Source organism: Staurois parvus, unplaced genomic scaffold (assembly GCF_062004578.1).
Source record: "Staurois parvus isolate SC_StPar_1 unplaced genomic scaffold, SC_StPar_1.0 ptg001490l, whole genome shotgun sequence".
Lineage (NCBI taxonomy): Eukaryota > Metazoa > Chordata > Amphibia > Anura > Ranidae > Staurois > Staurois parvus.
The window spans coordinates 1,362,136-1,385,375 of NW_028319286.1; the positions used below are offsets into that span (position 1 = coordinate 1,362,136).

The 23,240-nt window shown below is 43.7% G+C and overlaps 1 protein-coding gene across 3 annotated transcripts in view; it reads left to right on the plus strand.

The window, feature by feature from the left end:
- The window catches only part of RTEL1 (regulator of telomere elongation helicase 1), a 138,284-nt gene that overhangs the window by 69,943 nt on the left and 45,101 nt on the right, over positions 1 to 23,240 (plus strand). For 2 of the 3 annotated variants that reach the window (XM_089662572.1, XM_089662574.1), the window contains exons 29-31: positions 1,187 to 1,309; positions 1,408 to 1,521; positions 22,313 to 22,531. In XM_089662572.1, coding sequence (XP_089518698.1) covers positions 1,187 to 1,309; positions 1,408 to 1,521; positions 22,313 to 22,531 — 456 coding nt within the window. The remainder of the gene's footprint in view (positions 1 to 1,186; positions 1,310 to 1,407; positions 1,522 to 22,312; positions 22,532 to 23,240) is intronic. The other variant, XM_089662573.1, reaches the window with a different exon arrangement.

Below are 23,240 nucleotides of genomic sequence, written 5' to 3' on the forward strand. Positions count from 1 at the left end.
AGGGGATCATGGGGCCCCTGTGTCCTTGCCCAAACTCAGAAAAAAGCCTATGAAAAGGTACCAGGGGCATCTCATGGGGCCCCCTACTGACCCCGGGCTCTCGGGCAGTGCCCGATTTTCCAAATGGTCAGTCCGCCCCTGATATATACGTGTGTGTATATGTATGTATGTATGTGTGTGTATATATATATATATATATATATATATATATATATATATATATATATATATATGTATATGTGTGTGTATATATATGTTTGTGTGTGTGTGTGTAAAGCGCTGCGTAAATTGATGGTGCTATATAAGTACCTGAAATAAATAAATAAATACACACATGTGGTATTGTTGCGATTTTGGATTGTTCTTTGGTGGTAGGTTACGATACTAGCAAGAAATATACAACTAAATTTAATTTTTTTATTTATTTATTTTTTTCACTTTTTTGGGCCAGGATTTCTTTGATAATAAAAAAGAAAAAAACAGGAAATATCCATTACCATTTACCACCAAACGAAAGCCCAATTTGTCCTGAAAAAAACAAGGTATAATCCACCCGGAAGCACAAAGCAGTTGTGATGATATGTACAGTTTTGGTAACGCATGTCAAAGTTGCAAAATTGTGCTTAGGTGTTTGTCCTGCCCTAGCATTTACGACCTTCAAGAAATGAGATAGGCCGTCAGTACAGCAGGATTGATTGATTTTCTGATATAGACCATAGTCTGTCGACTCTATAACTTTCCTACAGACTAAATAATATACACTGATATTTTCGAAGAATACATTTTGACCGAAATTTAGAAAGGGTATTTGCAAACTTTTATAACAGAAATAAATAAAAAAAAATAGTTTTCATAATTCTCAGTCTTTTGTTTTTTGTTTAGCAAAAAGGTAAAAACTCAGCGGTGATTATATACCAGTGTTGTATGACTGCACAATTGTCATTCCAAGTGCGATAGCGGTGAAAGCTGAAAATTGGGCTGGGCAGAAAGGTGGTAAATGTAGCCCCCCCCCCATATTGAAGCGGTTAACAGTATTTTTCACAACCCCCCCCCAATCTCAATCATTTGATGAGGTGTCCACATTCTGTCCATGTAGTGGGGTGTGATGGTCATTTGTTTACAAATATTTGACCATAGTATAGTGCATGCTCTAAAGTGATTAACTGCCATTTTTTATTGTTGACAGGCTTTTACCAGTTTATCCGGCCTCATCACAAGAGAGAATTTCATCTGACCTGTGAAAAACTGACAGGAAAAGGGTGCGGATACAAACCGGAGCACAGTATACCGCGGGAAGAGAGAGAGAAAGGTGAGCAATTCAATGTCAGGACTGACTTCTGTAGTTACCTAAATCTCACATCATCCTTTATTTATTGACACGGCTGCTGTGTCTGACTTTGCTTCCAGCAGAGCCTTCTACCTCAGCGCACAGCCTGGGAATTTCCAAGCTAACTTTCTCTGAGGGATCAGAGCATCACCTGAATCAAGGTGGAGGCCACATGAGCTCCGAGTCCTTCAAAGGTAGGAAAAATGAAAAATGTGTCCATTCAAATTCCAGCGAGAGGTGGCTGTGTGAACCATCGTGCTCTAATGTGGTGGCTGTCAACTTTTGAGCCAAAGGGGGCCCCAAATGTGGCCCTTTACATCCCCAAAGGACCACACATGTTCAGTATATGCAATGTTTGAGAGGACTGTCAGAAACTGCAATCCTAATAGGCAAAATGAAGGTCAGAGAGTGTGGACAGGATATATTGTTGGCAGGGGATATGGGGCTAGTAGAGATCAATGCTGTTAGCCTAATCAATGTTCCCACTACAGACTGCTGGGGTGCAAGGGCCTCCCTCGTATGCAAAAAGAATAAGCGTCATGTAATGTAGTATGTTGATGAAACTTTCCAGCATACTTTAAAATATATTGCACTCAGGCCCCATGTACACGGGACGTTTCTGAACGATGGATACTGACTGCTGGAAACCGTAGGTTAAAAAATGTCTGTTTAGCTGCGTTTACATAACGTGTTTTGAAGCGTTCGCGTTTATAAGCGTTTTTTTAAAGATAAGCACAGGAGAACCTCCCAAATGCCCAGAATGCACTGAAAAGTGGTAAATTATTAACTATTTCAGACTGTTTCAGAGACATACAGAGAGTAGAAGCAGAGACAGCAGCATGTATTGAGATTAGCTTAGGTGTGAGTTGCTCATTAACATTTCTTTTCTTTCCAAAGGTGGGAAAGGTGTCTGGTGGAGGGAGTCATTAAGGCCACCTGGCAGGGGGTCTTCATGAGGAATTTGAGGTGTGAATGGTCATTAACATATCTTTTGTTTCCAAGGGTGGGAGAGGTCTGAGGTGTGAATTGGTCATTACAATGTGTGACAAGCTTGGTAGGAACATCCTGTGTTCAGTGTTTTGTCCATCTGAGCACACTGAAAACGCTTTCAATGCATTTTTCATGATGAAAAAAGGCTCTGGACAGCATTGGGAACTGGAAGAGTTAAAAAAAAAAGAATTTTGACCGCAAATGCTTATAAACGCGATTTACCGTTTGAAACGCTGATAAAATCGACGTCTGAACGCAAGTTTGATGCGTTCAAAAAAAACGACTGTAAACTCAACTGCCTGTAAACGACTGGAAACAAAGAAGTGTACATGGACACATAGGAAATCATTAGGGAGAGTTCAGGGGCTGCGAAAAAAAAAAAAAAAAAAAAAGCTGAAGAGCTCCTAAACGTGAGTTTAGCAGCGCCGGTGTACATGGACCGTTACATTCAAATAATAAAGGAAGCTTTTAGAATCAAAGAATCGCTGCACATACTTCCGTGTTGCGTCACTTCCGATTACATCTGCCCTCCGTTTATGCCCCGCTTACGGGCGAAGGGCGGAGGCAGGTGTAATCGGAAGTGACGCAACACAGAAGTACATGCCGCGATTCTCTGATTCTAACAGCGATCCTTTATTATTTGAATGTAAGTGTGATATATTTTAAAGTATGCTGGAAAGTTTTATCAACATACTACACTGTATTACGCTTATTCTTTTTTGCATATGAGCGAGGTGACAATGCTCATCTGAGACTGAGGAAGTCTTAGGTTGGCCATACACTATACAACTTTCTGTCCAATTTGCCTGCCTAATTGGAAACAATTGAAAGTGTTGTTCAGGTTTGACATCGTATTATGTGGGTTTTGGTAAATTTAAAGCAAATTTCTCAAGAAAATTGTATAATGTATGGCCATCCTTAAAGCGGAGTTCCACCCAAAAGGGGAAGTTCCACTTTAAAGAGTGGTCCCCCGCTCCCCATTTAGGATTGGCACCTTTGGGGAGCGGGTACCTGAAATTGACAGGTACCGACTTCCGCTGCGATCGCCTAGGCGATCGGAAGCAGAAGTTGTCCTCCTACCCTCCCTCCCTGTAGTCTTGTGGGACATGTGACAGGTCCGTGGCCATTCAGGATGCGCAGCGCTACTCACGCATGCGCAGTGGGCACCCGGCTGTGAAGCCGCAAGCTGTCGCAGCCGGGTGCCCACACTGAAGATTCCGGCGCCTGGAATACAGGACGGCTGGTGAAACGGGCTGCGGCGGGGGCAACGTGGGACCGAGGGACAGGTAAGTGGCTGTTTTTTTTAAAAGTCAGCAGCCACAGTTTTTGTAGTTGCTGTCTTTTATTTTTTTACAGAGTGAGTGGAACTCCGCTTTTAAGATGTCACACATCTGATTACTGATCAAAGGAAAGGAAGAGTGGAGAGCCCCTAGTGGTCGGAGGAGATCGAAGCTCAAAGTGGAAATATTTTATTTACATGCAACATAATAGAAAACTGGAGGTGAGAGTTCTGAGAACACTGAGCTGGCACTATAGTGTGCAAAGTTAATTTGGAGCATGGATATATGTCACATGGTGTTGGTTCATGTACCTTTTTGAATTAATTAAATGAACTTCAACGAGCCTATTCACATTTATATATTTCACTATTTAGAGCAAATTTTATAAGTTTTATTCGCAGTGATATGGATCGATGGCATTTTATCATGGTGTAATTTGATGGATTTTTTTTTTTTTTTAATGCCTTAATTTATTTATGAATTTCAATATTTATATCTGTTAGCAATGCTGACTTCTATAATCCAATTATGCGCATGCAAAAATGCTGTTTTTTGTTTTTTTTGGCATTTTTTTTTTATCTTGCCTGTGATTGAGTGTTTTTTGCAAAGTGAAGCTTTATGTACTAAGTTCTGGAGCAACCTCTCTTGCAGTGCACAGTATATTTGCCTTTAGTAAATCAACCCCATTGTATTTTACCAGTTCTTACATGTGGTGGCTTCTTTCGTTTTCTTTTTTCTTTTATACCTGGTAATCCTAAATGTAACGGAACCGACCCCAGACTTCACTTGGGTACTTCTGTTAGACTACCGCTTCCCCATCTGAACACCGACAACAGACACCACAGCCGACCATACAAGAGTAGATGACACCAGTCTTGAAGTAAACCAGGAAATAGACTAGTTTATTTTATCACAGATACAAGATCTATACACTCATGGGACAATACCCCCTCCCTGCATAATGACACAGGGCGGGGAAATCTATATTTAGTAACAAGAGACACCAACAGACATCAGAAGGGAGAGCTGCTGGAGATCCCCCCACCAAGCCAATACACATAAACATACATCCCATAATAGTTTGCTCCCAAGCAAGACACACAATAGAACAAAGGGATGCAACCACATGGCATTAAACAATCAACAACCCCCCCACCCCAATATTAGGCCAAATCACCCTGTACCCCTAACAGGCACAGGGTGACTTACACATAAGAGGGATATGGGGAGCTGAGACAGGGGTCTCCCCACCTCTCCAAAGTGAGCTGTGTTCCATGGGCCCCTCACCCAAAGTGACTCCCATCACACTGCGTTTGTACAGGTTTTAGTATGTATTCTACAACATTCAGATTTATTGAAAGTGGAGAAAGGACCGTGTATACAAAAATCTATTTTTTCTGAGTTTTCTGAATTTTTTTTTTATGCTAAAAAAAAAAAATTAAAACTAATGAAAATCTAAAAAATAGTGAGCTACAATACAATGTATTTAGTGCAGAATAAATCAGAAAAGACAGGACGTGATTCATTGTGATGGTGTGGAAGTGATTCAACCCATTTAACAATTGGCAAGGTTATCTGAGGGGAGTGTAATGTATGGTTTGTTTATACGACCGTAAAATAGATATTTGTTTTTAGGTGATGCACGCTTGCTAACATGTTAACTATTTTTTGGTTAACCTGATACAGTGTTAAAAATACACAAATAACTCCTTGTAGGCGTCATGCTTTTGTAAAGCATTTTTCTCACCTATCCATCTTCCTTTATTACCATTAGTGGTACAGCTGGCCTTTTGTTTAATTGGGAAATCCTCTCCAAGTGACATCACCAGTTTATCACTCCATCAACACTCCCACATGTTTTAAAATCCCAATTTGCTATTAACCACTTCTCGCCGCCCTATAGTAGAAATACTGCTACAGGGCGGCACGGGTGTGCAAATCACGTATATATACTTGATTTTGCAGTTCTGGGTAAGGAGCTCGCACGCGAGCCGTGGCACCATTCGCGACTTTGACTGTCAATTACCAGGTCCTGGCCTGTGATTTGTCGCCGGCACCCAGTGATCGCCAACGGGGAAGAGACCTGTGTGTAAACAACACAGATCTCTCCCCTGTCATCTCCTGCACATGGCTTTGTATGAGCCATACAAAGCAGTGTGCTTACAGTGAAACACACACACAGCCTCATAGTAAAACAGTGCACAGTTAACCCTTTGATCGCTCCACGTGTCAACCCCTTCCTACCCAGTGCCATTAGTACAGTGTCAGTGCTTTTTATTAGCACTGATCACTGTATTGGTGTCACTGAGGATGTCATAGATAGAATGCACGAAGGTAAAAAAAAACCTTCAGCCCAGGGGCAGACTGACCATTTGGAAACTCGGGCACTGCATGAGGGCCTGGGGTCAGTAGGGGGCCCCATGAAATGCCCCTGCTACCTTTTTTTATAGGCTTTTTTTGAGTGTGGGCAAGGACATAGGGGCCCCATGATCCCCTATTGCCCGGGGGCCCCATGAGTTGTCAGTCCGCCCCTGCTTCAGCCCTTAGAACCACTTTGATTGAACAAGCTAAAGTTAGGTGCTGATTGGCTGCTATATACAGCTGTACCATATTTTGCAATCTTCATTTTTATTAAATCAACCCCCATGTTGAGTGCTGGTACCATCTGCAGTAGTTCTGGAATTGCCACTGAGGACAAGCAGTTTCCTCATTTATTCCTTGCACTTGTGAAACAGGCATTCATTAAAGCCTTCAAAAGATTTTAAGAGGAAGGTTAGGAATGGCAGTGTTTCTATCATGCCATGCTTCCAATAAAAGCAAATTCCACTTTTCTGACCATGTCTCAGGTTAAATCCATACTTGGGGTGTAACATGAAATGGTGGTGGTCAGAGTCAACCATCCTACCTTCCCACTTACAGAATTTAAGCTGCTGCCATCGGTCTGAATTGAAATAGGTGCGGCCCATGTATGGCTCTGCCCATCATTTATTCACAGGAATCTGTGAATGAAAACAAATTACCAATCCTATCTGCCACTATAAGAAAGGGACTTGTATTACTAAGTGGAGCAAGAGTGTACGTCACCGTCCTTGTAGTCCATTGATATTTCCTCCAGCTCAGTGGTGGAAGGTCCGTACCTTGGTACAGACCTGAGCTAGAGGAAGAGTCTGCTGGAGCCAGAGCATTGCACCCACAATCCATTGATGATGATTGCAAAGTCTTTCAGACTCAAATGCAAAAAGGAATAAATACACATTTTTGTATTTTGCAAATTGGCTTCATTCATTCATTCATTTGTTTTTTTTTATTTACAAAATATAGAATTCTCCTTTTTAAAGCTCATCTCTTACCATTTGTTTTTGTTTTTTTACTTTGAACAGAGTAGGGTGGGGATAGAGTCTTTGTTCCTTGAACTTTTTTTTTTTTTTTTCCTGTGGTATGTTGCCACTTTGGAAGAGATGTCCTTTTTTCTGGTGGTTCATATATTTTGGAACGAGTGGAGAGGGCTTATATTACTCTGGTCAGGTTTTCTATTGTCTGTGTCCCTATTAGGGAGATTCACCCTCATGTTTACTGTTATCACTGAAAGTGAAAGAAAATCACAGATTCTGAATTCTCCAGAATAGAAATAGAAGGGACATCTCCCAGTGGAGACAATAGTTCTGGTGACCTCAGTGACAACCAGGAATTCCCTCACTTTGGAGGAATTTCCTCTCACTTCCTAGTTTGGCTGTTTGGGACAAAAAGTTATAACATTCCTTACTGTATCCAAAAAAAAAAAAGGTTTTGTGTCGGAGTCTGGGTCTTGGATCAGAGTCTGGGTCTTGGATCAGAGTCTGGGTCTTGGATCAGAGTCTGGGTCTTGGATCAGAGTCTGGGTCTGGGGATCAGAGTCTGGGTCTGGGGATCAGAGTCTGGGTCTGGGGATCAGAGTCTGGGTCTTGGGATGAGAGTCTGGGTCTTGGGATGAGAGTCTGGGTCTTGGGATGAGAGTCTGGGTCTTGGGATGAGAGTCTGGGTCTTGGGATGAGAGTCTGGGTCTTGGGATGAGAGTCTGGGTCTTGGGATGAGAGTCTGGGTCTTGGGATGAGAGTCTGGGTCCGGGACCAGAGTCTGGGTCCGGGATCAGAACCTAAGACCTCCACTGTACCTGACTGTAGCTCTTCTTGTTTTCCCACTTAAATCAGAATATAACCCTAAAAGGTTCTTTGTGGAGTGGGTACCTAGTATTAGTAGTTACCCCCTTCCACTTTGCTCCAACCTCCTAGGGAAGTCCCCCCAACTTGCACTCTTCTTGGACTTGTCACAGTTACCAGAAGGCTGCGGGTCCATTCACAAAGCACAGCTCGTCTCACACATGTGCAGTAAGAAGCCAGCTGTGAGGCTGAAAATAAATGTATCTTAGTAAACATCTCGGCACCGGGGACCTGAAGACTGGTGAAGAACCGACCTGTGTGAGGACAGGACTGAATTCTTGGACAAGTAAGTGTCCTTTTCTTTTAAAAAAAAAGTCAGCAGCTACAGTATTTGTAGAAGCTGACTTTTTAATATTTTTGGTAAGACAGAAGAACCATTTTAGGATGCTGAACAAGTTCCCTGCCTGATCCCTTGGACAACCTTGCCTTGTATTTTTATTCTGGTTGAACCTTGAACTTTTTGCTCCTCCCATGAACTTCCTGATTTAAGCCATGTCTGTGCATGTCCTGTTTGCCAGATTATTGTGCCTTCTCCAGCCGATATCTTGCTCCTTGCATACCTGCTGCTGTCCTTCTCTTCACTACCAGTCGTGATCAACCCTTGGCTTGTTCAGAGATTTCTCTTGATCTCGAAATGCGTCAAGTGCGAATTATGCATGATCCATGACTAGATTTGCAATACCATCTTTGATGACACCGCCGCGATCTGTATTGCAGCTTTATGTTTGTTTTTTAAAATTGAAAAAATAAAACTGCATATTGTTTTAAAAAAATCTTTATTGAACTGTTCAAATTTATTATATAAGAGCTAAAGTCCCGTCCAAAAGAGGACTACCCCCCCTTGGCTTGCTCATGGACTATGCTTCCGCCTGATCCCATCTGGCTACTACTTGTTACTTACCTTTTGGCTTGTTCATCGACATCACTCCCACTTGTTCTTTATCTTCTTCATCCCTTACATGACCCCATCTTTCTCCTTCCCTGCTGGGCAAGCAAGAGGACCCCAACCTGACATTAGCATGCAGCGAAACTCATTTCCACCCTCAGGAGCTGTGGTGAAGACCAGCTAGTGCTTAGACCCAGTGCGAGGATCTTCACCCAAGAAAGAAAAAAATTAAAATTCAGCACCTGTAGTAAAACGATACTTACCTGTCCAGGGCTCAAGCACTGTCCTCACCTGGGCCCATTCTTTTGGTGGTCTTTGGGTCCCCAGTGCCGGAATATTTACTAATGGAAGCCGGCTGTGACCTTTAAAGGTGAAGTTCTGCTCTTTTGACCATCATACTAATCTAATCTGAGCTAAATTGATTTATGGGAAGTGTCGCCTCTACTGATGCGGTCATTTTAAGACGTAGTAGGAAAGGAATTCCTGGCTTCCTGGTTAAGGAAACTTGAGTCTCTTTCCTCAGGCTTAATAATTATGCAGTGTGGTATGGTTGACAGACTCCAGGGGTGACCACAAAGCAAACCGAAACACGAGTTTCTTTTGACAGATTTCCAAGATAAGCGTGTTCTGGGTCTTTTTGGTGGGGCTTGACGAAAAGTCCCGCTTTCCCGGAACATAATATCATAGAGTGTTCCGCTGTTGCGACCCATTGCAGCAAAGGACTTGTTTAGCTGATCTTTATTTGTAGAGGTATTGTTTGTATTACACGTAGGATCCGTCAGGGGCTAAAAGCATAAATGAACCCATGTATGGTTTTGTCTTTCCAACTTCTGCATCTTTTCTGAGAATCGTTTTTTTTTTTCTAATCACTTTCCTATTTTCAGTTTCAGTTTCTAACTGCTACCTAGGCTCCTTTTTTGTATTTGCAACATTTTGACACTAGTTTTTTATTTCATCTATTTATTATATTAAATGATATTATCCAAGTGTATTCATGTTTAAAACGACTTGTTTCTGATAATTCTCTTTAATTCATGACTGTGCACATAGAGACCGATGCATTTACTTATTACACACATGAAAGCACTGCAGTGTTGTAAAGTAAGCTCATTGAAATACATTTATTTTTTCTTTGTACTGCGTTTAAGAATACGGTTCACTGGATCTGTTGTGAACAAACCCTCAATCTTGACAGTTGCTGACAGAAGTGATTCTTCATATGAGGGGCCTCATTAATGCGCCGCTGTGTTTATCTTCCTATCACAGAACCCGAGCCCGCAACTGAGAGCTAAGCATTTGGCTCGCGGTTTCAGTGCGGGCCCATTGGTCTCAATGGACGAGTTTGACAGGCAGTGCCACCTGTCAAACTCTGCAGCCCGAGTTACCCTAGGTTCAGATCTGTGCGGGTGGTGCTGCTGCGGATCCACACGAAAATCCGTGCAGCCGCACCACCCGCACAGAGAATTGCAGATCCGCGGCCGGGTGCCATTAGTTCTAATGGCACGCCGACCGCACTGGAAAACGCAACCGTACTGGGAACCGAAGTTTCCGTGCGGGCTGTGTTTTCCAAAGAAGTGCAGGGATTTCTTTCCCTGCGTGTCACGGGCACGGGAGTCCATTCAAATAAATGGGCTCTCGTGCCCGTGCAAAACACGGCACGCACGGCCGCATAGATGTGAACCGGGGTCACTGAGCATTCTGGGTCTCATACTAACAATCAGGAACCAGGAGGCCTGGATCCCCATCTGTTGATCACTGTGGTAGCCTCTGATTGGCTCTCACAGTGAACAGTCACTGTAAAGCCCACCCCTGTTGTTTTTTCCTCTTGAATGGAGAAAAAAGATACTATGGGGTTTATTTACTAAGACCATAGAGTGCAGTTCTGCATAGAAACCAGCTTCCAGGTTTTATTGCCAAATATGATTTGAACAAGCTGGAGTTGGAAGCTGATTGGCTACCATGCACAGCTGCACTATATTCTGAATGTACCAGTTTTAATAAATCTACCCCAATGCACCTTTTTCTCCTTGCTAGAGGAGAAAAGTGAAGTTAAGAAAAAATACAGGTAAATCAGGCTTTGATAGGCCACCTCTAGTGCAGCAGTGAGCAGTAGTAAAGTTTTAATCTACTGAGTGCTGAAACTATACTGCCAGAGCATATTTATGGTGGCAATGCTAGTCCTAGACCGACTGGGTACGCCCTGTCCAAAAGAAAAGGAGGATGGTAGCAGAGGGGGCTTGCAGAATAATTATGGGAGGGGCAGTCCTTTTAGATGTTCTCTTGCTGGCTATTGTTGGGGCCCTTTAACATCTTTGGTGCACTTAACGACAGTCCCAGTTAACCTGCACGCAGTATAGGTATGGTATAGTCTCGGCACAGGGGCAAGGTAGATGTGGTTCAGATGTTGCGGTATAATGCAGTATCGGGTTGGTATAGGTGCAGTCTAGGTTTGGAATAAGGGCGGTATGAAGTGCAATATGGGTGTGGTATGTATTTCTCACTTGGTGTTCTCTTCTCAGTGGCTCAGTCCCAGCACACTTTCCAGCCTGCAAAACAACCAAATTGCCCTGTCTAACAATTTACATTAAAAAGAGGGTTTTGTTTTGCACACATTTACTAATATATATGTGTAAGACTCCCAAGACAGGGGACCTCTGTGTGCACTTCGGTTCCAACTCTATAATTTTCATAGCCGCCATAGTAGGAGCATATATAACAATGGATAGGTTGAGGGCAGGTATGCCTGGAGGGCCACCCCTCCTAAAAAGGCACAGGGATGCACGTGATGCCTATAATGGCAACAAAGGCATCCAGTGCGTCCCCGCACCCAATTCAACCAACTCTGCAAAAAAAAAAAATATGGCCGAAGGAGAATTGTGCAGCATAACATCAGTATCTGAGGGAGAGAAGAGAATAAAGGTAGTGGCGCCTTCTCCATATTGCTATAGCCCAGCACCTTGGCTACAAATGTTTCTGTATAGCCACTAAACTTTTTTAACTTAAAGCAGAATTCCGGGCAATTTTTTCTTTTTGCCTGCACATTGGGGCTGTGCCGGCACTGCACGGGTTAACTTCATTGGTTTGTGCAAGGGGAGAGGACAGCAAAGATATACTCATGTGAGCTGCCAATCCTCCCCACACAAGACTGGTCGCACTGGCTCCTGCAGTCCAGAAATCCTGTAAATGGACTGTTCCTGACACCAGAATGCCCCATAGACAGGAATAGTCCACCACTGGATCATGCGGGAGTGTGGTTTTCCAGAGAATCAGCGGATCAGGTGAGTACGAGCTTTGTCTTCATCCCTAAAAAAAACGAGCAGCTGATCCATGCAATGGGAGCACATCCGCACTGCATGGTGGAAAAAGATTTTTGACCGGAGTTCCACTTTAATGCATTCCCTGCATTAAAGTGATATTAAAGGTGATTGCATGACCGCGCAGTTGTCTGTTAAAGTAGCACAGTGCTAAATACCAAAAAAATTGCCTGGTCAGGAAGGGGGTAAAATCTTCTGAAGCTGAAATGGTTAAGAATTACTGTTCCCATAATCCATGGTATCTGCACAGCAAGTCCTCTCTGATGTTTTTTGTTTTTGTTTTTTTGTTTTCAACTAACAAATATGTCATACTTACCTGCTTTGTGCAAGGGTTTTACACAGAGCAGCCCTGATCCTCCTCTTCTCTGGTCCCCTGCTGGTGCTCCAGGCCCCTCCCCCCTGTCGAGTGCCCCCCAGAGCAGCCCTGATCCTCCTCTTCTCTGGTCCCCTGCCGGTGCTCCAGGCCCCTCCCCCCTGTCGAGTGCCCCCCAGAGCAGCCCTGATCCTCCTCTTCTCTGGTCCCCTGCCGGTGCTCCAGGCCCCTCCCCCTGTCGAGTGCCCGCCAGAGCAGCCCTGATCCTCCTCTTCTCTGGTCCCCTGCCGGTGCTCCAGGCCCCTCCCCCCTGTCGAGTGCCCCCCAGAGCAATCTGCTTGCTCTGTGGTCACTAGTGTGTGCTCACTCCCAAGTTGCCTCTGTTTGTCTATGAGACTGCCCTGCCCCCGCTCCCTCCTCACTAGCTGTGATTGACAGCAGTGGGAGCTAATGGTTACCGCTGCTGTGCCTTAGCCAAAGAGGAGGCAGAGACCCAGGAGAGCTTCTGCTCTCATGCACATTACTAAATCAGGATTGAGATCAGATATGTATGAGGGGGAAACTGGGCAATGAAGGTTTTTTTACCTTCATGCATAGAAGTTAAAAAAAAAAAAACCTTCAGGCTTTAGAACCACTTTAAGGTAAAAAAAAAATGTCCCAGTAGCCCCCCCTAACCCCTCTAAATCACGGGCGTCAAACTGGTGACCCTCCAGCTGTTGCCAAACTAGTCCCATGAGGCATTGCAAGACTGACCGTTACAAGCATGACTCCCAAAGCCAGAGGCATGATGGGACTTGTAGTTTTGCAACAGCTGGATGGCCGCCAGTTTGACACCCCTGCAAAATACTCGATCCAACACTGTGCTCGTCTGCAGCCGCTCTCATCCTACATTCACCAATGGAGAGGCAGCAGCGGGAGCCATTGACGCTTCTTTTCTGCGTTCTTGCGCGTAGGACAGCCCATTGAAATGAACACACTGCCCTACACTTGCCACGGGGGGGGGGGAGGCAATAAACCCGTGCAGAAGTGTGCGTGCGCTCCGTCGCACAAATGTGAATCAAGCTTTAATTCTCCAACATTAAACAAATTTAAGACCAAACCCGCGTATCCATATATGGCAGAATCCTGCGTATGTCAGCAAATCGCAGCCCGCTCCAACTAAGGACCCTTTTTAAGATGGAATGCGTCATCGTGACTACGCAGAGCCGTTTGTTCGCTTTTATATAAATATTTTCAAAGACCTGCTGCTGTCTGACGACTTTCTTTACTTCAACGTGCTTTTCCTCTAATGCTGAATTGATGTGTGGGGTTGACCATTCCGACATACTGTATACATTCTCTTTCCAGGAAGGAGATTACATCGAAGTATTTAGAAAAAACATTTTAATGACTTTTTTGCCAGAATATTAAGTGATCTGGTAGATTTTTCTTAAACAACATGACTGACGGGAAACCCAATTCAAGAGCACGTGTTAATATCACTTAAAATGACAGCTTATCCTGCACCTATTCGGGCAAAACAAAAGCATACCCTGAGGGCGAAACACGATGACAGTAAATGTCGCTCAGCCTTTAACAATGTTCTTTTTATATTTCCGGTACAATACATCCAAAGGGACTTTCTTTAAAGGAAACATGTTGTGTTTTTTGTATGCATTTCTCAGCTGAAGTGGTATTAAAACCCCAGACCAAAAATGTAATATATTGCAGCTTGCCAATCCTTAAAGCGGGGCTCCACCCAAAAGGGGAAGTTCCGCTTTAAAAACTGGTCCCCCGCACCTTTGGGGAACGGGTACCCGAATTTGACAGGTACCCACTCCCACTTCCGGTCCAATCACCTAGGCCAGGGGTAGGCAACCTGAGAGCCGCAGGACTACAAGTTCCATCATGCCTCTGCAAGTCATAGCTGTAACTGACAGTTTTGTAATCTTTGCAATGCCTCATGGGAAATCTAGTTCCACAACAGCTAGAGAGCCGCAGGTTGCCTACCCCTGACCTAGGCGATTGGAAGCGGAAGGTGTCCTCCCTCCCTGTAGTATTTTGGGACACGTGACAGGTCCCAGAAGACTACAGAACCATTCATGAAGCGCAGCGCTACTCGCGCATGCGCAGTGGTCACCCGGCTGTGAAGCCGCAAGCTGTCACAGCCGGGTGCCCACACTGAACATGCCGTCTTCCTGGAATACAGAACGGCCAGTGAAACGGGCTGGGGGGGGGGGTCACACTGAGGGACAGGTAAGTGGCTGTTTTTTAAAAATCAGTTTTTGTAGCTCCCTCCCTCCCTGTTGTCTTTTGGGACACGTGACAGGTCCCAGAAGACTACAGGACCATTCATGAAGCGCAGCGCTACTCGCGCATGCGCAGTGGGTACTCGGCTGTGAAGCCGCAAGCTGTCACAGCCGGGTGCCCACACTGAAGATGCCGCCCTCCTGAAATACAGGACAGCCGGTGAAATGGGCTGCGGGGGACACACCACGGGACCGAGGGACAGGTAAGTGGCTGTTTTTTAAAAATTCAGCAGCTACAGCTTTTGTAGCTGCTGGCTTTTATTTTTTGACAGGGTGAGTGGAGCTCCGCTGTAAGGCTCCATTCACCCCTGAACTTTTTATAGCTCGCAGCTCCAAAACATGGAGGAAGAGAAAAACACTACACTAGAATTTTTTCTTTTACTAGTAATGGCGACGATCAGCGGGCATTCTGAGAATGGGTGGGAACTAACTGCCACTGACATCCCCAGTTAATAAAAACCACTGACATTGTACTAATGACACTGAGCAGGAAGGGGTTAACTTTTGGGAGATCAAAGGGTTAACTGTGTGCTGTTTTACCTTGGAGACATGCTGTTTTGTATTTCTCTGTTGTACACAGCAGCATGTCCTTGCTGGCAGGAGAGAGACCTGTGTTGTTTGCACACAAATCTCTCCCCTGTCAGCTTTGCCGACGATCACCTAGTGCCGGCCGGGAATCGCCGGCTGGGACCCGGTGATTGACATTTCTAGGTACCAATAGAGGCGCGGGTAGGGCTACTTACCCGGAAATACAAGTCACATGTATGAATGTGTGTGTGTGTGTATATGTGTGTGTGTGTGTGTGTATGTGTATATATATATATATATATATATATATATATATATATATATATATATATATATACACGTGTGTGTGTGTATGTATGTATATGTATAATATATATATGTGTGTATGTATATGTATAATATATATATATATGTGTGTATGTATATGTATAATATATATATATATGTGTGTGTATGTATGTATAATATATATATGTGTGTGTGTGTGTGTATATGTATAATATATATATGTGTGTGTATATGTATTTGTGTGATTTTGTGCAGGCCTACTGCCCTGTAGCAATATTTTTGCTATAGGGTGGCGGGCAAGCGGTTAATATATACAAAATAGAATGGATCAGGAAAATACTGCATTTTGCCCGCTATATGAAGCTGATGAAATCCTCTTCTTTCGCTCTTCATTGCTATCTAGTGGCTATAAAACAGTAGTTTCCTGATTCACTCTAGTCTGTATAAATTAATTACATTCGACCTGTAGAGAAACTAGCCTAGTAACATTCGATCTTGCCCCCATTTGCACGGAACATGCAGTTTCACAGGATAGATAGCTCTGTGAATTTTTGTAATTTTTACAGTATAGTACACCCCCAGAGTCTCCATGATTTTTTTTTTTCTCAGATTGGCTTTAAATGAACAAACAGTATGCAAATAATTACCGTTTAAAAAGAAATGTAATTTAAATTAGGCTAAAATTAGTAGACTTTCCATTAGACAGCAGATGACAGAACAAAGCCAAAACGTTTAGTATCACTTTTAATTTCTTTGTTCCTGTTTTAGCAAAGAGGAAGTTGCCAAGGTAAAAGGTCCCTAATGTTTGGCGTCCCAACAGGAAAACTTGGCGGTGCCCTTTAGTCTGGCACAATGCGGAAATGCACGTGCGGGGATTTAATTATTACTCAAACCCACTAGGCTCACGCGTCTTTGTGTGACATTGTATGCGGTTTTATCTCATCACCATGAATTAGCAGTTTCCAACTTCAATATTTGACTTAACTATTTGATCCCCGGTACTTTTTACAAGCTCCATGAGCACTCAAAGCCAACACCAGGTGCAATAAATCAAGTGAGCCACCAAAAAAGTGCACAGGATGTACGCTTGGTCCTCCGAAGAGAAGGGACACTAACTCTAATTCCCCCCCCTCTCAAACGACAGGTGCCTGATGGGAACTGGGGTACTCATTTTCCACCCCACCCAAAAACAGGCAAACCCCATTTTTCAGTGGACCTGCTAAAGCAAGATCCACCCAAGTACTAGGAGGTGCTCCCCGAAGGGAGGGGGAGAATCTAACCATAAGGTCGCATGCCCTACCGTCCCCCAAGTCTAGTACACACGTTGAGAAAATCGGACCAAAAAAATACCACTCTTGGGGCAATCGTCCGAAAATCTGATATTTGGTGCACAGCTTCAGAGAGCCAATCGTGACAGTTCATGATAAATTATCCGAAGGGATACACACATGGATTTTTCTTGTGGGATAACTGAACAAATTATTTTCGTCTAATTAGTACAGTATTTGCCCGTGAAAAAAAAACACGAAAGAATACATTACAATACTTATATTACATTACTTATATACTATATTACATAGTTAGTCTGGCTGAAAAAAGACAAAAGTCCATCCAGTTCAACCATGAAAAAAAAAAGTTATAATCCTACACCCACAGTTGATCCAGAGGAAGGCAAAAAAACCCAGCAAAGCATGATCCAATTTGCTCCTGCTGGGGAAAAAATATCCTTCCTGATCCCCCGAGAGGCAATCGGATATCCCTGGATCAACTTTCCCTATAAATGTTATATCCAGTTATATTCTGTGTATCCAAGAAACAATCCAGGACTTTCCTACAGCAATCCACTGAGCTGGCCACAACCAACTCTTGAGGGAGTCTATTCCACATTCTCACAGCTCTTACTGTGAAGAAACCTTTCCGTGTTTGGAGATTAAATTTGTTTTCCTCCAGATGTAAAGAGCGCCCCCTTGTCCTCTGTGATGACCTCACATCAGTCTCTAACCCTCAAGGGGCAGACAATCTAAACTCCCTAACTCACATTCATACACACACAATTTAGACAGGATCCAATTACCTACCGGCATGTCTTTGGAGTGCCTGGAGGAAACCCACACAGGCACAGGGAGAACATGCAAACTCCAGGCAGGTGGTGCCGTTGTTGGGAATCAAACCAACGGCTGTAGTACTGCCAGGCGGAAGTGCTGATCATTTAACCAGTGATCACCTCTGAAGCTGTATTCTGTGTTTACAAGAATTTTCACAACTTTAGTAAACTCTTCATTTTCTATATGAGACTAGCATGCAAAAGAAAACGGACGATCGTTCGCCTGATATTCTCATTTTGTGCGTGAGTCTTTAAGGCACGTCCGAAGACCTACACCAGGGGTGGGCAACTGTGGCCCTCCAGCTGTTGGTGAACTACAAGTTCCATCATGCCTCTGCCTTTGGGAGTCATGCTTGTAACTGTCAGTTTTGCAATGCCTCATGGGACTTATAGTTCCACAACAGCTGGAGGGCCACAGTTGCCCACCCCTGACCTACACCATACCAGTTAAGAGTGCGTAGTGCTGTGCAAAAAATAAACAAGTGCTTTGGGGTGCCAATATGACAGGTGCAGGGGTGGACTGACCATTCGGAAACTGGGGCACTGCCCGAGGGCCCGGGGTCAGTAGGGGGCCCCATGAGATGCCCCTGGTACCTTTTTCATAGGCTTTTTTGAGTTTGGGCAAGGACACAGGGGCCCCATGATCCCCTATTGCCCGGGGGCCCCATGAGTTGTCAGTCCGCCCCTGGACAGGTGCCCTTTAAATGTAAGGAATCTGACTAATTCTTGCTGGTAGTTACCATCTTTAATATTTGCAAACCAACTGAAGGATTCCTTCTTAGAATAATAAGCTGTCGTAGTAAAGCAGCGATTTCAGAATCGATTTTAGGTCAATAGGTTCATCACACGTAGCTGGAGAACGACTCAAATTCGTTTATTTCATGTTTTTTCTCATGGTTACTGTGAAATTCATCAATGCAGCGCATGTTGTCTCAGCTGGCAGAGCTTGGATTCATTGAATGAGTTTACCAAAAATGTAAATATTGCAGAATAGACATCCTCGCGCTACATAACTACGCTCCATTTCATGCTGAACAAAATGCTAAACGATTGTATATTCTGCAATATTTACATCCTCATGCAATGATGCTAAACAAAAGGATTAATGTATCTTAAATAGAAAACTATCTCGACATAGATTTTGACTCCAAAAGCATATTATTACAATAAATTTGCTGAAAATAAAAAAAATCCGATTTTAAATAAAAAAAAGAAAATCCGATTTTAAATTAAAAAAAAATTATTTTTTTTTTGCTTTTTTTTTTAATCGATTTTTATCCACCCTGCATATAGGATACATTGTATAGTACAGTGAGGGGGATTTATTAAAAGTGGGGGAGTGCAAAATCTGGTGCAGCTCTGCATTGAAACCAATCAGCTGCCAGGTTGTAGACTAGGTTCACATCTCTGCAAGTGGTGAATCTGCGGATCCGCACAAAAATCCGCCCGCACAGTGGAATGCGGACCCGCAGGCAGTGCCATTAGTTCTAATGGTACGCCATCCGCACTGGAAAACGCAACCGTACTGGGAACCAATGTTCCCGTGCAGGCTGCATTTTCAGAAGTGCAGGGACTTCTTCCCTGCCTGTCACGGGCACGGGAGTCCATTCAAATGAATGGGCTCCCGTGCCCACGCAAAACACAGCCCGCACAGCCGCATATATGTGAACGGGGGTGTTATTGTCAAAGCTTAACCCCTTGGCACTGGCGCCTCCCGGGCCTTTAAGGGTTTCAGAAGCCGGGAGGCGGTGCGGGGTTTTAGGGTCATGTGACCGCCGTGATTCACCGTCACGGCGATCACATGATCAGGAAAGGTCCCGATCGAAAGAGGAGATCGGGACCTTTCCGTGAGTACCGGACATATGTGCTGGGAGCGCACACTCAGCACGTTTTTCTTAACTGCACACAAATGTGCGTCCGCTCGGCGTCTAGGCCCAAACACCAGGAGGCCGCACATTTGTGTGCAGCCGGCGTGAACAGGTTAATTGAACAAGCTGAAGTTAGAAGCTGATTGGCTGCCATACACAAATGCATCAGATTCTGAGTGCTCCAGTTTTAGTAAATCTCCCCCCATTGCATACATACAGAATACAGAAAAAAATAAACTGCGGCATTAATGGTAGTGACAGACTGTCGCTTAATATGACTTTTTTTTAAATTTTGCCCATAAATTCATTTTCCGTTTACACAACGCTTGCTTCTGTTTCACATACATGATTAATGTGTATTATAAAGGAATGATCGAATAAACAACATCTCCTCCATTTGTCCCAACATTTTTCATTCCTTTGAAAAAACCTTCAGGCAAAGCCTGCTGAACCTACAAAGTGTTTTTTGTTCTCCTTTCGGGTTGTCTGCCTGAAACTGCTGTAGGTAAGTAAAGCGCCTACGTGATTCCACTGTGGTGAAAGGCACCCCATGCTAGTTTCAGGACCACACACCTTTTCTGGGTGAGTCAGCGGGGCCAGTATGAACACAGGTAAGTCATGGGATTCCTGGAGGGCCTTATCGCAATGCGTTTTTGTTTTTTTTTGGTGTTTTTTTGTTTCTATCCCTATAGTAAGGGCAATAAATCAGTGGAAAAGATGACTAAAAGGTGACTCATCCGTGTCATAATTGGAGCGATCGCTTTTGAACCGCTTCCAAGTGTTCTTTCCCGCGGTGTGCAGAGTGCATGCATGCATTTGTTGCTTGCTTTACTCAGCAATTTGAATCTTTTTCCACTGGAAACTTTCTTCCTATCTATTATATATAGCGACCTGTTTTACTCGATTGTAACAGGAGGAACTTATGCAAAGTATGAGATTGTCATCTGTCAATTTCCCTGTTATAGGTTATTGAAAATGTATATTGCGTATTTATTGCCAATTGACTTCCTGAAGGAAATGACTTTTTTTTTCTACAGCTTTGTAATGCTGTCAACTCTTTAAGTGACCATTTCCTCCCGCGCCGCTCTGTTCTGCTGCAGTGGGTGAAATAAAATGCACAGCACGTCTAGGTATGGAGGAACATGTGACGGTGTCTGTGTTTTCATATCACATGACCGCTGCACCGTGCTGTGTAAGCGATGAGATGGAATCCTCCATGGAAATAAGTGTGAGGAAGGTGAAAAGTTTTCACACTTTGGGGGAAAAAAAAAAGAAGGGCAGCTAACCCTTTAAATCAGAACTCATAGCAAATACTGAAAAGACAGTTATTTTGTACTTAATAAAAATAGTTAATTTTAATGTGTGTGTGTGTGTGTATATATATATATATACAGTATGTGTATGTATGTCTGTTGTGTGTGTGTATATATAAACACACACATATATAGTGTGTGTGATTATTTATTTATATATATATATATATATATATATATATAATGTGTGTCCAAATACATGCTGGTAGGTTAATTGGCTTCTGCCTAAATTGTCCCTAGTATGTGTATGTATGAATGTGAGTTAGGGACCTTAGATTGTACGCCCCTTGAGGGTTAGGGATCTTAGATTGTACGCCCCTTGAGGGTTAGGGACCTTAGATTGTACACCCCTTGAGGGATAGGGACCTTAGATTGTACGCCCCTTGATGGTTAGGGACCGTAGATTGTACACCCCTTGAGGGTTAGAGACCGTAGATTGTACGCCTCCTTGAGGGTTAGGGACCTTAGATTGTACTCCCCTTGAGGGTTAGAGACCGTAGATTGTACGCCCCTTGAGGGTTAGGGACCTTAGATTGTACTCCCCTTGAGGGTTAGAGACCGTAGATTGTACGCCTCCTTGAGGGTTAGGGACCTTAGATTGTACACCCCTTGAGGGTTAGGGACCTTAGATTGTATGCCCCTTGAGGGTTAGGGACCTTAGATTGTACGCCCCTTGAGGGTTAGGGACCTTAGATTGTACGCCCCTTGAGGGTTAGGGACCTTACATTGTACGCCCCTTGAGGGTTAGGGACCTTACATTGTACGCCCCTTGAGGGTTAGAGACCTTACATTGTACGCCCCTTGAGGGTTAGGGACTGATGTGAATGTACAATAAAGATATGTAAAGCGCTGCGTAAATTGATGGCGCTATATAAGTACCTGAAATAAATAAATTATATATATATATATATACATATATATATACATACATACATACATACATACATACATACATACATACGCACACAGTATATAGATATAGTATAGTTTCCTGAATTCTGTCATTATACGGTCTTCCCAGAAATCTGCAGCTGAGTTGGTTATCGCTGTGAGCCAGACAGGATCCACTGCACAGTGCTGCTGATTTAGCATGTTTCAGGCACTGGGAGATGTTCAGACAGATATCAGGACTGGGATGTGTGTTCAAGGTAGCTCTGAACTATTAGGCTTCATGGGGAGGGGGGGGGCTTTTTTAAACAGCATTTTTGAGCTCAAGCGTGCCTGAAGCCTAAAAGTTAATTGAACCTCTTGAGTTTCAGTCCAAATTTTTATTTGACAAAGAGTATCAAGAGAAGCCAACGCGTTTCGGGGGAGATGCCTTCCTCCTTCATACGGGCATGTGTAGTGGACATAATGGGATTAACAGCAAGTTGTGATTATATACCTGTGATGTAGGCTTGATCTGACCTGTCAGATTCGTTTGCAGCACTCACCCGTAATCAGCGTGATGATACTCTATCATTGTCCAGTGAGCAGGCAAGTCAAATGTTAAGCTGCAGATCTGCAACAGGAAGCCATGTTGTCCGCTCTCTGGCTGTTCAGTCTGACCATTTACCTCTCTAGTGGTTTTCATTGGAGTTCCACTTTAAAGATAAGAATTTTACATTGTTTTTACAGCTCCTGCCAGCAACTACAGCTCTGTCCCTCCTAAGAAAGACCAGCAAGAGCAGATATCGACTTACCTGAAGCAGGTGAAAGAGTCATTGGGAGACGAAAATTATAAACGCTTTTCTGCAGCCCTCACCTCCTACAAGAAGACGGACAACTATGACATAATGGTGTGCGAGATTGCAGCTTTGCTCACAGAGAAACCAGAGCACTACGCTCTGCTGAGAGGTGAGAGGTTGCAGTCTATTCTATAAACTTGCATATTCCTATCAAATACTAAATGATCTTTAAAATGGTTGTAAACCTCAGACATGAAATATGAGCGAAGCATATCCCTCTATAGTGTGTACTTGTCTCAGTTAAGAGCACTGTTATTTCTCTTTGCTACCTCGTTCCTCTGCTATCAGCATGAATAACTTCTGACAAGTTTTCCTGACACTAAGAGAAAACAGGTGACAGGGGAGGGGCCTCCAGAAGATTGACAGCCTCAGCTCTGTTCCTGTGAGCTGTGTGGAGGGGTGTGTCTCTTTCCTCCAATCAGCTCTTGGAGCTCTTCTCGCTGAGCTCTGCATTGTCATTTCAGCTCTCCGTCCCCTTTTTTCTGAACTCTCAAACAAGCTTATAAATTCTCCACTTGGAATAGATGTAGAGAAGACTGCAGATAAACAGGTACAACGTAGTAGGAGGATTTGTTTCATCTGTGTATCGCCAGAGGCTATTCACTTCATTGGGTATAGGTAAGGGTCTAAAACCACTTTAAAGCGGAGTTCCACTCGACCTATCAAAAAATAAAAGTCAGCAGCTACAAAAACTGTAGCTGCTGACTTTTAAAAAGCAGCCACTTACCTGTCCCTTGGTCCCGCAGTGTGTCCCCCGCAGCCCATTTCACTGGCCGTCCTGTATTCCAGGAGGCCGGCATCTTCAGTGTGGGCACCCG